Genomic DNA, 15,741 nt, shown 5'->3' on the forward strand with positions numbered 1-15,741 from the left:
TTTGAACTTTTTATTTTTTCCATATTTTTAAAAAACTGTTTTTATTTACTTTCATAGTCCCTATAGGAGACTTGAAGCTGCTATCGACTGATCGCTCAGGCGATCATATAAAGTTTGATCGCTTCAGGATGAATGAAGCGCTTCTGGCAGACGCATGTTAAATTCCGCTATTAGTGACTTAGCGGGATTTAACTGGTTGACAGGCGAGAGCGGAACACTGCTCATGATGGCTGATTAAGTGAGGGAACAGTAGGGACTTTTTAATTAAAGTACATTAGAAAATAGATTAGATTATGGCATTAAATAGATAGGCATTTAAAATGAAAATTAATGTTTTTCGGACCACCCCTTTAACTTGTTTAGTGTGTGTAGCCTCTAGTAACACCAATAGTACTGGTGTAGGGACCATGCTGGTGCAAATATCACTTATCTCCTTGGTTCGGCTGATTGTAGGCTGTACCTCAATGGTAGGATCATATTCATCCACAAAATGGTTCTGTATAAGCTGTATCGTTAGGGCACTTTTCCCGACACCGCCAGCTCCCACCACCACCAGCTTATATTCCGTCATTTCTGTAGAGTGGATCCCTGCAGAGAAAAAAATTCAGTTAGAAGTTATAAAATAAATATGTAAAAGAAAGAAAACCACACGCATACTTTTTGTAATTTGGATAGGTCTGATCGCTGGAGCTTCACACGCATGAGAAAAGGGGAACGGAAACCCTGGTGGCGCATGCTCGCTGCTGCTCCATTTAGAGTTTATGGGACTGTTGGAGCTATAGTACAGCGCTCAACTGGATAAAGACATTTACGTGGTCAGATCTAGACACATTATATTTGTAGCCTACGCCAGAGCTGTTGGGAGACGGCGGCATAGTATCAAAGTGTACAGGCATAGGGGCTCCACTGCTCATGGGCACATGTTCTACTGCACGAAAGTCCATCTTTTCACTGCAAACCTTTGTATGGAATACGTAGTCTACTACATTATTCCAAACTTCCATAAAAGCTATACTGACGCATACCACCCTAACGGGAGGCTCCTGCAGGTAAATGGAAAACTACGGATATTGCAACGTATATGCCAGGAGCTTTTGCTTCCGTATATGACAAACTTGGGCTACAAACGGAAGATAACAGTCTGACATGGGCCATGGAAAAATCTTTAAAAGAATTGCTATTTTATCGCAGACACAATAGCAGTAGCTATCTACGAGAGACCAAAAGAGAATGTTCTTGCTTAGCGAATTCCCCACACAGAAGATACAACCAATGCCAAGTCATTTCCCATTATGTGCCCATTTGTCTGTTGATAAAAACAATATTGTAGCCATGGAGAAAATGTAACAACCAGTAACATGAAACCACAGAAATGATTATGTCTGCAGGTTTCCTTTTCCGTTTGAGATGCACGTGAACTCCTCAAATCCCATAAAAAGGGAGCTGCACGGGGGGGCCTCCTCCTTTTGCACGGGAGCCACGCAGAAGTGGTGGCCGGGACAAGGCACCTGAAAGCTGGAAGGAAAGCACGTTCATCTTCTTCTGGCACATCTTCACATCCCATAATATAACTCATGTAGTCAGTGAAGCAATCACACCATCGTAATGATGCTGGATGCAGGAGCCTTCACTGCAACGTACAGGCTGTGAGGTAATCAGATGAGACAAGAAATGCGAGGGAAGGCATGGGGACGGACATTCTGCGGCAACGTATCCACAGTCAGCCTCCCATTATAATACTAGAAAGGATACTCAACGTGGACTACAAAGCCATACATTAACCCCTTCAGGAGCAGGCGGTTTTTCACCTTTAGCCGTTTCCTCCCCATCTTCCAAGACCCCTAACTTTTTTATTTTACGGTTGACGTAGCCATACGGGGTTTTTTTTTTTTAACAAGACAAGTTGTAGTTTTGATCGATACCATTCCTTTTCTCTTATATTTTATGGAAGAAAGACAAGAAAAGACAAATTCCAAGTGGTGTGAAAGGCGAATCCAACAACAAAAATGCAATTGCAACATTGTCTCTCGTGTTTTGCTTTGACGGTTGTTCAGTAAAAATGAGACGGCAGAATTATTTTACATCGTTACCATTACGACAATAGCAAAGTCGTGCAGCCCTGAGAAGCAGCCAGCTGCCGGTACGCCAGGCGCCACTGCTGACTCGTAGGTCGGCGTGACATCATTGTGGTCACATGATGCTGCTCATGACGATGCACCTCGCCCACTAATCAGAAGAGACCCTGGGAATGTCGGCAGGTCGCAGTGCTCCTGCAAATCGAGATATGAAAGTGCAGAAAAAAAAAAACATTTAAAATAAATAAATTCAACATAAAAATCTAATTTAAAAGGGTCACAATACTTTCAAGTAGCTTTTCAAATTACACGACCATGTGCGTACATGGGCAATAAGACCATTTTTGGCCATTATATGACTTTCAGACTAGAGGTTATCAGCTGCTATGATGTCTCCCATACATATCACAATGAAGGAAAATAGATGGCAGTCCTGAGCTGTACATCCAGCCGTAGGGAGAGATGACAGAAAGTGCAGCATTATCTTTGTGTCTCCCACCCCCTCTCCATACAATATAATATGCTGTGTAACCTGACTAACAAGCCAGGCCCTGTCCTGGCCATTCTGGAGGAATTCCAGGATTTCATTTAGGGGCACCTTTCCTTCCAGAGAACACCCTGTAGATAAGAATTTTTTCCAGGTCCTACCATAAATTATTGTAGTGTCCGGCTTCCTACTAGCAAGTAAGGTAGAGGCCAGGTTGGTAGAAAACCCCTTACCTTCTAGCAGTGACCTCAAGTTCCAGACTGTTAAGTGCAGCCCAGCACCTGAGGAAGGAACACAGGCCCTTGAGCTAGAAAGTCCAGGATCTCCAGAAGGACCCAGGGTTCCATGACTGACATGGAAAAAGGAAGAAAAAAATGTTTATAAAATGGAAAGAGGGAGGCATATCTAAAGAAGAATATAATGCTGTCTGCAGAACCTGCAGGGCACAAATCAGATTATCTAAAGCTGACAATGAATTGAGGCTTGCAAGAGATGTCAAAAGCAATAATAAAGGATTTTGGGGATATGTCAAAAGTAAAAGAAAAGTCAAAGATGCTATAGGATTTTTACAGGATGAAAATGATGAAATGGTAAGACAGGATGTTGTGAAGGCCGGACTTTTAAATTCCTATTTTGCATCTGTTTTCTCTCAGAAAGGAAATTTAACATCAACTGTTCTTCACTGTCCTATTAAGGGAATAGAAGAATCCAGGATATCTATAAACAGAAATATAGTGAGGAAACACTTAGCTAACCTAAATGAATTCAAGTCTCCAGGTCCAGATGAATTACACCCCAGAGTACTGAAGGAGATAGCAGAAGAAATTTTTGAACCCCTCTCCATAATCTTTGAAAATTCTTGGGAGAACAGGAGAAGTCCCAGAAGACTGGAGAAGAGCAAATGTTGTTCCTATCTTCAAAAAGGGGAAGGTGGACCCAGGCAACTATAGGCCGGTGAGTCTGACTTCTATACCAGGAAAGATCTTTGAACAAATTATTAAACAACATGTATGTCAGTACCTGGATAAGAATGAAGTGATTAAACAGAGTCAGCATGGGTTTGTAACTAATAAGTCATGTCAGACTAACTTAATTTCCTTCTATGACAGAATCACTGATTGGGTGGATCAAGGAAATGCTGTATAGTATATCTTGACTTCAGCAAAGCATTTGACAAAGTATCTCATACAATCCTTATTGAAAAAATGACTAAGTATGGAATGGACAAGGCAACTGTTAGGTGGATTCATAACTGGCTTAGTGGTCGGACCCAAAGAGTGGTCGTAAATGGCTGCACATCCAGTTGGAAGAATGTCTCAAGTGGGGTACCACAGGGCTCTGTCCTCGGCCCTGTATTGTTCAGCATCTTTATCAACGATTTAGATGAAAGAATTGAGGGTAAACTGATTAAATTTGCTGATGACACAAAGCTAGGAGGGATAGCTAATACTAGGGAAGAGAGAGAGAGGATTCAAAAAGATATAAATAAACTGGAGAAGTGGGCAGCAACTAACAGAATGATTTTTAACAGGGAAAAATGCAAAGTACTACATCTGGGCAATAAAAAGAAAAAAGCATATACAGAATGGGAGGAATAGGGCTAAGCAACAGCACATGTGAAAAAGACTTGGGTATACTAATAGATCAGAGACTGAATAGGAGTCAACAGTGTGATGCAGCAGCAAAAAAGGCAAATGCAATTCTAGGATGTATTAACAGAAGCATACAGTCTAGATCACGTGAAGTCATTATTTCCCTCTACTTCTCTTTGGTCAGACCTCATCTGGAATATTGTGTCCAGTTTTGGGCACCACATTTTAAAAAAAGACATCAACAAACTGGAGCAAGTTCAGAAAAGAGCGACCAGAATGGTGACCGGTCTGCAAACCCTGTCTTATGAGGAAAGGTTGCAGGATTTGGGAATGTTTAGTTTGCAAAAGAGAAGACTGAGAGGAGACTTAATAGCTGTCTACAAATATCTAAAGGGCTGTCACATTGTAGAAGGATCAACTATATTCTCATTTGCACAAGGAAAGACTAGAAGCAAAGGGATGAAACTGAATGGGAGGAGACACAGATTAGATATTAGAAAACACTTTGACAGTTAAGGCCCTTTTACATTTAGCGATGCACCAGCGATCCAACCAGCGATCCGACCCGGTCAGGATCGCTGGTGCATCGCTAAATGATCGCTAGTGAGCTTTCATACAGAAAGATCTCACAGCGATGTAGCAGCGACGCAGCGCACGATACTTACCTTTCACACACAGCGATCCTGCGTCCTCCCGCCCGCCTCCACGCGTCGCTGGACGTCACAGCAGGAAGCCCAGCAGGAAGCAGACGACGAGAAATGGAGCCGGACATTCTCGCGCGATCAGCGATGGACAGCGGGGGAGCCGGTCGCTGGTAAGTATCACACATAGCGATATCGCTAGCAATATCGCTATAACGTCACAAAACCAGTGACGTTTTAGCGATATTGCTAGCGATATTGCTTAGTGTAAAACCCCCTTTAGAGTGATCAAGGAGTGGAACAAGCTGCCACGAGAAGTGGTGAGTTCTCCTTCAATGGAAGTCTTCAAACAGAGGCTGGACAGACATCTGACTGGGATGATTTAGCGAATCCTGCTTTGAGCAGGGGGTTGGACCAGATGGCCCAGGAGGTCCCTTCCAACTCTACGATTCTATGATTCTATGACATGTTCCTCAGCCAAAAGAACCAGGGTCTCTTGGGCCAAAAGGGGGCTACGAGTACTTCTCTTGCCCCGTTCTGCCTGATCTTCCTGAGAATTGCTGGTATTAGACAGAATGGGGGAAAGGCGTAGGCCAGGGTGAAGTCCCATTTGATCCAAAAGGCGTCTAACGCCTGGGGATTTTCTGTCGGATCCGGGGAGCAGAACCTCTCCACTTTGCTGTTCTGTCGAGTGGCGAAAAGGTTGACTTCCGCCTCCCCCACATGTCCACCAGATGTTTGAATATTGACGTTTTGAGGGACCATTCGCCCTGCGGCTCAAAAAAAAAATCTGCTTTTATATTGTCCTTTCCCCTGATGTGAAGTGCAGATAGTGACAAGATCTTTCTTTCCGCGAGGCTGAAATTTCGCTTGGTAACATACATTAGGGAACCGGACCGTGTACCCACCTGATGATTTGGGTATGCCACTGTGACTTGGTTGTTTGATAATATTTTCACATGATTGCAACACATTCTCTACCGCCAGAAGCTCCAACATATTTGAGGAGGTTCTCTTTTTTACTGCTGACCATGTTCCTTGTACCAGTTGGTCGTCCAGATGTGCTCCCCAGTCCCTGGGACTGGCGTCTGTGGTAACTACCCTGGTGACGTAAGGAAATCACGGGACCCCTTCCCGAAGGGACTTAATCCCCAACCATCAGCGAAGTGAAAGTATAAACTCCCGAGGCAGGGTCGGTGTACCCTCCAGATGCCCTTGCAATGGACGTTGACTTTCCAAGACAAACCCCTGCAAATCTCGAGTGGATCTGGGCCCACTTCACTGCCGGGATACATGAGGTCAGGGAGCCCAGGAGGGAAATAGTACTTTTGAGGGACATCACTGGATCTTGTATTGATCTGGAGAGGAGACTGAGCAACTTTTTCTTCTTTTGCTCTGGTAGGCGACACTCTTGCTGGATAGAGTGTCGAGTAAAAGTCCTAGAAAGGTTTGTGCCCTTTGTGGGTACGACCTTGATTTTTCTAGGTTCAAACATCACCCTAAGCTTTCTAACATGGTAGCTATGTCTCTCACTTGATTGTGAAAGAACGGCCTAATATTAGGAAGTCGTCCAGGTATGGGCTGACCAGTCTTTCTTTCTCTGAGGTGGGCTGTACCCTCCGCTATTAACTTCTTGAATACACGAGGGGCCACTGCCAGGCCGAAGGGAAGGGTCTTGCACTGGAGGTGCCCCGTACTGGTACTGCCACTCAAGAAATTTCCAGAACGCTACATGTATTGGCACATGGTAATACGCATCCTTCAGGTCTAAAACAACCCAGAAAGAGCAGTTGAATTGTTGATTTTATTGATTCCATCTTGCATTTCACAATCTTCAAGAACTTGTTCAGGCCCTTCAAGTTGAAAATCGTTCTGTACGAACCATCCAGCTTCTTTATTAGAAACAGTCGAGAATAGAAGCCTTCTCCTGCTGGTACATCCTGCAGAACATGTTTCTTTAAGAGGCTCAGTACCTCTCACTGTAATGCAATTTGCTCCGAGTCGGACGCTCGTAGGACCGTCACAACGAACCTGTTTGGGGGATGTTTCCCGAACTCCAGTTTCAAACCTGCCCCCACCAGGTTCAGAAGGACTGGATGATATTTTAGATTTTCTCCCAGGCTGGAAGAAGGAGGGAGAACCTTCCTCCTACCTGGGGTGGAGAGTCATTTGGAGGGCTTTCGACCACTTTGGGAAGAAGTACCAAACAGAAAACCCTTGGTCTTTTTTGGTCTATCCTCCCACCGCCTATATTCTGTGGATGTTCTCCTTCGGTTGTATCTTTTATCTTTTCCCCCGAAAGGACTGCCCGAAGGACAAGAAGGGAGATTTCAGGAATCCTTTCATCTTATCGGCCGCTTTCTCTAAGATGTCATCCAAAGCCGAGCAGAATAAATATCTACCTTCACAGGGGAGAGAACATAGTTTACCTACTGCCTGAAAGTCCCCTGGGCAACTCTTTAACCAGACTGCTCTCCGGCCTGCATTAGATAATTCATCCGCCAAAAACTGCTGCCCAACCCCCCTCCTCCCCCCTCCTCCCAGATTGCTGGGTCCTAATGGCGTCGCTGGAAGAATTGTCAGCCAGCTGGTCTTTCAATGTGCTCAGCCAGACCATGAGGGACCTCGCTATTCAAGTTTCTGCGATGGCTGGTCTCAATGCCCCTGTTGCTTTAAGAAAGGAGTCAACCTTTCTATCAAGAGGTTCTTTCAATAATCCCAAGTCCTCAAAGGGGAGGGATGAACTGAAAGGGGTACTTCCTTTTGATGGAGGATGGCAAAGGGCCTATCCTATCTGGCTTCTCCCGCTCTTTAATGATGAGAGTCAGCAATTTCTCATTCACAGGAAAAACTCTGGCACCTTGGACAAGAAGAAGCATAAACATGACATCTCGGAGAGACTTTCTGGGGTTCTGGTTGACCAGTCCAACTGTGGACCTTACCCAACTTAACTAAATTGTCCACCTCTTCCAGATGGAAGAAATAACCCGAGCTGCTTTCTGACGAGGATTCCGAAGTAACTCACAGAATTCCCTCGTCAGATGCCATCAACGATGAAGGAGACACTTCGGTCCTGTCCCTTCTTGGCGTTTCCCCTGAGAAGGACCGGGACTTTAATGAGTTCTCCACCTCAGCTCTGATGAGAGTTCTTAAGGTGAAAGAAGTCAGGGGTCTCATTGGGCACAGTGTCATTGATACACGCCTGGCATAATGGTTTGGGCCATGTGCTATACAGATCCTAACCGCACAGAGTGCAGACTCTGTGCTTCGATTTCCCTTTACAATTTCTACAAGAAAGCCAGAGAGGGAGAGAGAAATTTGATTAAAAAGGCATTCTCCTAGCTCACTCGCCACTCCGAGGAAATTAAAGGGTAACAGAACAGGAGGCAGGACGTCGTCCGAAAGGTCTCCTTTAGGGACTGCGGAATCTTCCATCTTGGTAGAGCTGCGTCAACTTGTCTGGGAATCTTTGGACCTGCGTGCCCCACTGGAGCGTCCGGAACTTCCATCCCAGTGAGGCTGGCGTGGGGGGTCGCTGCAGCTGCTCTGGCTGCAGACTCTGCTGCTGCGGAGAGGTCTGCTGTGCCTCCATTGCTGCACTGATGCCCCTGCCTGGCCAGCGATCCACCCTTAAGTACTATGCCCATAGGAGATCTGCTGGCCGGCGTCTCCTGCAGCTTCCGGTACCCACCCCCGGAAGTATTCTTGGACGAAAGGTCCCCGCCATGTCATCAGAGCGTGACTTCCAGTTTTCGGCTGCGCAGGAAAGCAGGGCTGCCGGCTAACCATGCTGTAATGGCAACCGACGGCTGAGACCCCATCAGGCTCCCCCGAGGCGCTTCCCGTATCTCTAGTGCCGGCCGAAGCAGAGATGGTGCCCTACGGCAACCAACCGGCCAAGGTCTTGGAACTTGTCTTCTTTCTTCTGCAAATCTGCTGCTGCTCCCGCTATGCAACTGAAGGTACCCCCGTCAAGGACAGGAAACCACTGATGCGGAGAGAGAAGCCGTCCTTTTTACCTTGAAGGTTTCCTGTCCTTGAAAGGCCTCTCGAAGTTGGTACTGCCATGGGTGACAGGCAAAGTAGTGTTTCATAGGTGGAGAATCTGAATTGCCTGACAAGATATATCACAAACATTGTTACATTCACCTGTACTATTGACATATGCAAAGTTGGTGGAAAGTACAGGTCTCTTTTGAACAGGAGGTCACTTTCTGATTACCGATTTCCTTTCACAGACTTCAGTATCTAGAGTCTCGGTAGGTGTTCCACCGAAATATCATTATTTACAGGAATGAAATACAAATTTTTATTAAAATGAAGCAAAAATGAAAGACACAATTTGACTTTCACTTACAATATATGATTTATAGAGGTAGTTTATCTCGATAACACCTGAAAAAAAAAAACCAATACCCTCAAAGCTGGCCACAAATCAGATAAGCGGTCAGTCATGGGCTCGAACAGTCGACAGCTACCCTTCCCAATCCCCATGAGTTCAGATGAATGTACATCTTTTTGGAAAGGGAATTCAAATGCTGCCAGGCACCACCTCCTTTGTGGCAGCTTATCAACAGGGAGGACAAAAGGATCGTTTGTTCAAATTTCAAGTGCTTAAAGGGGTATTCCCAACTCTAAGAACCTACCCCAATATGCAGTAGGTGTAATAACTATAATATTTGCAAATACCTCCAATTAGAAATGTGGTATAGTTCACCTGATTCGCTAGACCAGGTGCAAGGCATTGCAGTAGCTTAAGTATCCATGGTTGCGACCGACAACTAACTCACTACGAGTGGACGTAACCGAATACCTAAGCTATCGCAATGCCCTGTACACGAGGTAAGCGACATAGCTAATCAGATGAACTATACTACATTTCTAATGGGAGGAATTTGCTAATATTATTATTACACCTACTACATATTGGGATAGGACCTTGGAGATGGGAATACCCTTTTAATCCTCCTCTCCCCAACATCAACTGTCAGGAGAGAATTGGTGGCCTCTATACCAGGGCTGTGGAGTCGGAGTTGGTGCTTATTTTGGTGGAGTCGGACGGTATAAAATGGACTGACTCCTAAAATATATAATAAATTTTGTACAGTAATTCAATGCAGAATGTGCTGAATATTTTTTCATAGGAATTTGGGAAAGTTATGAAATCTCTATATATAAAACTGAATGTATGTATGTGTGTATCACCAACCATTCACGAAGCATCTTTCAATTCACCAGAGCTGTTGAAAAGAAGCTGAGCTGTGATTGGTTGCTATGAGCAACAGTTTTCCTTGCAACCAATCACTAAGCATCTCTCATTTCACCAGAGCAGGTTAAAAGGTGAGCTGTGGTTGGTTGCTATGAGCAAGTTTTCCCACTTGACAACACCTCAGCAGACACTGACATGGTGGGAGAAATCTAGCATCCCCAAGAACATAAGCTCCCAGTCATTGTCTGCCCCCCTGAAAGGAGCAGAGAGCACATGACAGATGAATCCCCCTCCCGTTCCCATATACCCATCACACATCCTGCACCCCATAGGTACATCTTCCCTCTTAAAGGGATCAATGGTATGGAAGTCAGAGCAAATCCCTCAGCGCTCTGGTTCTGACCCCAGACCTCTCTTAAAGGGATCATTGGTATGGAAGTTAGCGCAATTCCACTAAGCGCTCTGGTTCTGACCCCAGGCCTCTCTTAAAGGGATCCCCGTAATGGAAGTCAGGACCGTTCCACTCAGCTCTGTGGTTCTGACCCCAGGGTCTCTTAAAGGGATCATTGGTATGGAAGTTAGGGCAAATCCACACTGCGCTTTGGTACTGACCCCAGGCTTTTCTTAAAGGGAGCTCCAGCATGGAAGTCAGGGCAATTGCCTTCAAATGCTCTGGTACTGATCTCAGGCTCTCTTAAAGGGATCTCCTGTATGGAAGTTAGGGCAAATCCCTCAGCGCTCTGATTCTGACTCCAGGCCTCTCTTAAAGGGATCATTGGTATACAAGTAACGGCAAATCCACTCAGCGCTCTGGTTCTGATCCAAGGCTCTCTTAAAGGGATCCCCAGTATGGAAGTTAGGGCAAATCCACTCAGTGCTCTTGTTTTGACCCAAGGCCTCACTTAAAGGGATCTCCGGTATGGAAGTTCGGGTAAATCCTTCAGTGCTCTGATTCTCACCCCAGGCTTCTATTAAAGGGATCATTGGTATGGAAGCCAGGACACATTCATTCAGCACTCTGGTTCTGACGCCAGGTGTCTCTTAAAGGGATCCCCGGTATGGAAGTTAGGACCGTTCCACTCAGCGCTCTGGTTCTGACCTCAGGCTGACGGGATGATTTGGGATATTAGGGGTAGTAGTCTGGCGGCTGTGACAGGATTATGTGGGATATTAGTGGTAGTTGTCCGGTGGCTCTGGCAGATGGGATGATGTGGGATATTGGGGGGTAGTTGTCCAGTGGGTTTGACAGGATGATGTGGGATAATAGAAGTAGTAGTCTGGTGCCTCTGGCTGAAGGGATAATGTGGGATATTCTAGTGAATGTGGCTATGCGGAGTGGGTGGGGCTTTGCACTCAGCTATATATATTATATAGTCATTATAATTTGATATAACTAACCATAGTTAGTTACTATGCCTAGGCAGCGCCGGGCTCTTCAGCTAGTGTCCTATAAATAGCTGTTCTATTCCTGATCTAAGGCTAAATTCACACACAGCATTTTTGCTGCGTTTTTTGAGGATACGTTTTTCAGCTGCAAAAGCAGATCAGCTTTTTAAAAAACTGCATCACCTGAAAGGTTTTTGAGCTCATAGATGTTTTCAATAGCAAAAGCTGATTAGAAATCTGCTCTATCCATTTATCCATATCTTATCTGTACCAAAAAGAATTAAAGCCGGGTAGCACACAGAGTAACACTCCTTTTTTTTAGCACCAGTCAGGTACACCTCATAGCTGCCCAAAAGGACACCCAGGACAGGCACTGCTCGTCTTCAGTAACACATCAACATCAATTGATAGTTGGAATAAATAGACTGCATTCATCACCACATCTTCTTAAGGTGCAGGCTTTATTTTCAAGTGTAGGGGTGTGCAGTATGAGGTTCTGCCCCCCCGGTTTGATCCTGGCTACGCCCATGGTGTGAATGTAGCCTGAGGATGTAGGCTTTGTCTCAGCTGAGATAAGTCAGTGCTGCACTCCAGCACCAGTGAAGCTCCTCCTCTACAGACAAGGGTACAAAGTAAATATGTTCCATCTAAATATCTTGATTATTGTATCATAAAAATGATTAAATGTCTGATGTTCAAATTGTACTACAATAAATTTTTCACTTAAATATAAGCAATATATGTGGGAGTCGGAGTCGTGGAGTCTGAGTCGGTGTAAGGGAAATTGAGGAGTCGGAGTCGCAGGTTTGGCTTACCGACTGCACAGCCCTGCTCTATATACATTAAATGGATGGAGATCTGGCCTAAACGAGTTCACTAATATGGATGGGGGTCTTTAACCTCAGTGCTATTCTATTGCCCATCTTTGTGGAACAAGCATTGGACATTTAAAGATGACAGCCAAAGTAATTTAAATGAAACAAAAAATATAGATATTTAAGGGGTAGATGCTACTACGCATGCGATAGTGCCATTTTTCTGGATGTAATTTTTTTTTTTTTTATTTCCCTAATCCCAAAATATGATATTCAGTATGTAAAATAGGGGGGAGATCAGTGAGGGATCAAGCCATACTTATGAATACCTAATCAGAACCCCACATAAAGACCCTTCCCCCCCACAGGACACTCCGGAGCATGAGCATATCATTAACTCAGAACTGAAAATAAGGATTAAACAAACACAAGACGGATTTCATCAACCACGGTATCATTTTAATCAGAATAACGTGTGTAGGTTACTGAGCACAATCCCGCAGACAGGTTCACTTTAAGAACTTTAAGACGCTGGTCACACTAAATATTGATTTGATGCAGATTTCTCTTTTGTTCAGTCTTTTTACATGTTATTAATTGATAAAGAAATTATTAACACTTCTATGTTTTCAAGCATTCTGACATTGCAATATCTTTTCCCATACCTACTTAAAGGGTACCTGTCACCAGATTTGTCCCATATGAGGTAAGCCCTGTAAGCCCTCATATATAGCTTTCTAATATGCAGTATATATGCCCCCAATACAGTCTGCAAGAGAAAAAAAAAGCCCTTTTATTATACTCATCTACGGTGTTCCGGTCTGATGGGCATTGCTGTCTTGGCCCGGCCTCTTTTCTTTTTGCAATGCCATCCTCCTTCTCTACTTCATGTGGATGACGCATCCTACGTCATCCATACGGTGTCCAGCATCACGCTACTTCGCAGGCGCACGTCTCTCTATCCTGCAGGGCAAAGCAGAGTACAGCGGTGTGCATCGGCGTATGCGCACCGCAGTACTTTGCTCTGCCCCAAAAAAGGGCAGAGAAGTGCGCCTGCGCCAGATTGCCATGCTGGACAGCGTGTGGATGACGTAGGATGCGTCATCCACATGAAGTAGAGAAGGAAGACTGCAATCAAAACCAGCAATGGCCATGGGACCGGACCACACTGTAGGAGAGTATAATAAAAGGGCTTTTGTTTTGCAGACTGGATTGGGGGCACATATAATGCTGTATATGAGAGCTTACAGGTGCTGGCCTTACCTCATATGGGAAAAACCTGGTGACAGGTTCCCTTTAAAACTTTTGCTCAGTTCTGTGCATACATATAAAATGTGCATGATGATCACATCACACAGTCTGGCTGTGGCTACTCACACAGCTGCACATACACCCTTAGTGGCTCTATCCATCACTGGATTGTACAGAGGTCACAGCGGGGAGGCACACCCATCTAACACTTCCTATTATTCACAATACACAGCAAGTATCAGGAAGCCAAGCCTCTCATTCACAGTAACTGCACCAATACCATCAGGTATAGAAATATACATAATGTCTGTAGATTTCCACTTTTGGACACATTTACCGTAGCTGTTTCCGATACCAACATAACAAGCAGGTCTACAATAAGACCATACAGGGTCATCATTAGGCGTTATATGGCATTTTCACCCTAAAAAGAACACAAAACTGCATATGACACAGGTAGATTTCGGTAAATATTAGGCTTGTTCTAAGGTGTATGGTACGATTACTCTGTTTCCCTCCAAATCAAACCGTGCCCTCCATATCTGTCTGTAGGCTGCGTATGGTAATAAAAAAAGCTCACTGGCTTCCGGGGATTGGGACCAGACAGCCAAGAGGGAAGAACGGGGACATTTCTGGGAAACCTACGGTATTTGGATCCAGGTCCTGGAAAGCAGTTATGGTTGTTGCACTTACACGAAGCAAAGTTACACTATACAGGCTTAAAGTTCACTGATTTTATCAAGTGGTTTACGCTGCTTGATACGTTTGGTGTAATTTAACCCCTTAGCGACAGAGCCAGTTTGCAGCTTAATGACCAGGCCAATTTTTACAATTCTGACCACTGTCCCTTTATGAGGTTATAACTCTGGAACGCTTTAATGGATCCTGCTGATTCTGAGATCGTTTTTTCGTGACATATTGTACTTCATGTTAGTGGTAAAATTTCTTCGATAAGTCTTGTGTTTATTTATGAAAAAAACAGAAATATGGCAAAAAATTTTAAAATTTTGCAATTTTAAAACTTTAAATTTTTATGCCCTTAAATCAGAGAGATGTGTCACATAAATTTCTTAATAAATAACATTTCCCACATGTCTACTTTACATCAGCACAATTTTGGATGCAAAATTTTTTTTTGTTAGGAAGTTCTAAGGGTTAAAAGTTGACCAGCGATTTCTCATTTTTACAACAAAATTTACAAAGCCATTTTTTTTAGGGACCACATCATATTTAAAGTCATTTTGAGGGGTGTACATGACAGAAAATACCCAAAAGTGGCACCATTCTAAAAACTAGACCCCTCAAGGTGCTCAAAACCACATTCAAGAAGTTTATTAACCCTTTAAGTGCTTCACAGGAACGAAAGCAATGTGGATGGAAAAAATTAACATTTAACTTTTTTTTGGAAAAAAATTACTTCAGAACCAATTTTTTTTATTTTCACAAGTGTTAAAAGAGAAAATCAACCACAAAATTTGTTGTACAATTTCTCCTGAATACGCCGATACCCCATATGTGGGGGTAAACCCCTTTTTCAGCACGCGGCAGAGCTCGCAAGGGATGGAGCACCGTTTGACTTTTTCAACGCAGAATTGGCTGGAATTAAGATCGGATGCCATGTTGCGTTCGGAGAGCCCTTAATGTGCCTAAACAGTGGAAAACTCCAACAAGTGACCCCATTTTGGAAACTAGACCCATTAAGGAACTTATCTAGATGTGTGGTGAGCACTTTGAACCTTCAAGTGCTTCACAGAAGTTTATAACGTAGAGCCGTGAAAATAAGAAATCCATTTTTTTTTCCACAAAAATGATCTTTTCGCCCCCAAATTTTTATTTTTACAAGGGTAACAGGAGAAATCATACCCCCACAGTTATTATGCGATTTGTCCTGAGTACGCTGATACCCCATATGTGGGGAGGAACCACTGTTTGGGTGCATGGGAGAGCTTGGAAGGGAAGGAGTGCCATTTTGGAATGCAGACTTTGATGGAATGGTCTGCGGGCATCATGTTGCGTTTGCAGAGCCCCTGATGGGCCTAAACAGTGGAAACTCCCAACAAGTGACTCCATTTTGGAAACTAGACCCATGAAGGAACTTATCTAGATGTGTGGTGAGCACTTTGAACCTTCAAGTGCTTCACAGAAGTTTATAACGTAGAGCCGTGAAAATAAGAAATCCATTTTTTTTCCACAAAAATGATCTTTTTCGCGCCCAAATTTTTATTTTTACAAGGGTAACAGGAGAAATCATACCCCCACAGTTATTATGCGATTTGTCCTGAGTA

General features: G+C 44.1%; 1 protein-coding gene across 1 annotated transcript in view; it reads right to left on the reverse strand.

Moving 5' to 3' along the window:
* NRAS (NRAS proto-oncogene, GTPase) overlaps positions 1–15,741 on the reverse strand; it is a 48,280-nt gene that overhangs the window by 19,468 nt on the left and 13,071 nt on the right. Inside the window, exon 2 of the mRNA XM_073587087.1 lies at positions 461–588. Within this exon, the coding sequence (XP_073443188.1) occupies positions 461–571 (111 nt within the window). The 5' untranslated portion in view covers positions 572–588. The remainder of the gene's footprint in view (positions 1–460; positions 589–15,741) is intronic.

Source organism: Dendrobates tinctorius, unplaced genomic scaffold (assembly GCF_039654945.1).
Source record: "Dendrobates tinctorius isolate UK_male_01 unplaced genomic scaffold, ASM3965494v1 ptg000098l, whole genome shotgun sequence".
Lineage (NCBI taxonomy): Eukaryota > Metazoa > Chordata > Amphibia > Anura > Dendrobatidae > Dendrobates > Dendrobates tinctorius.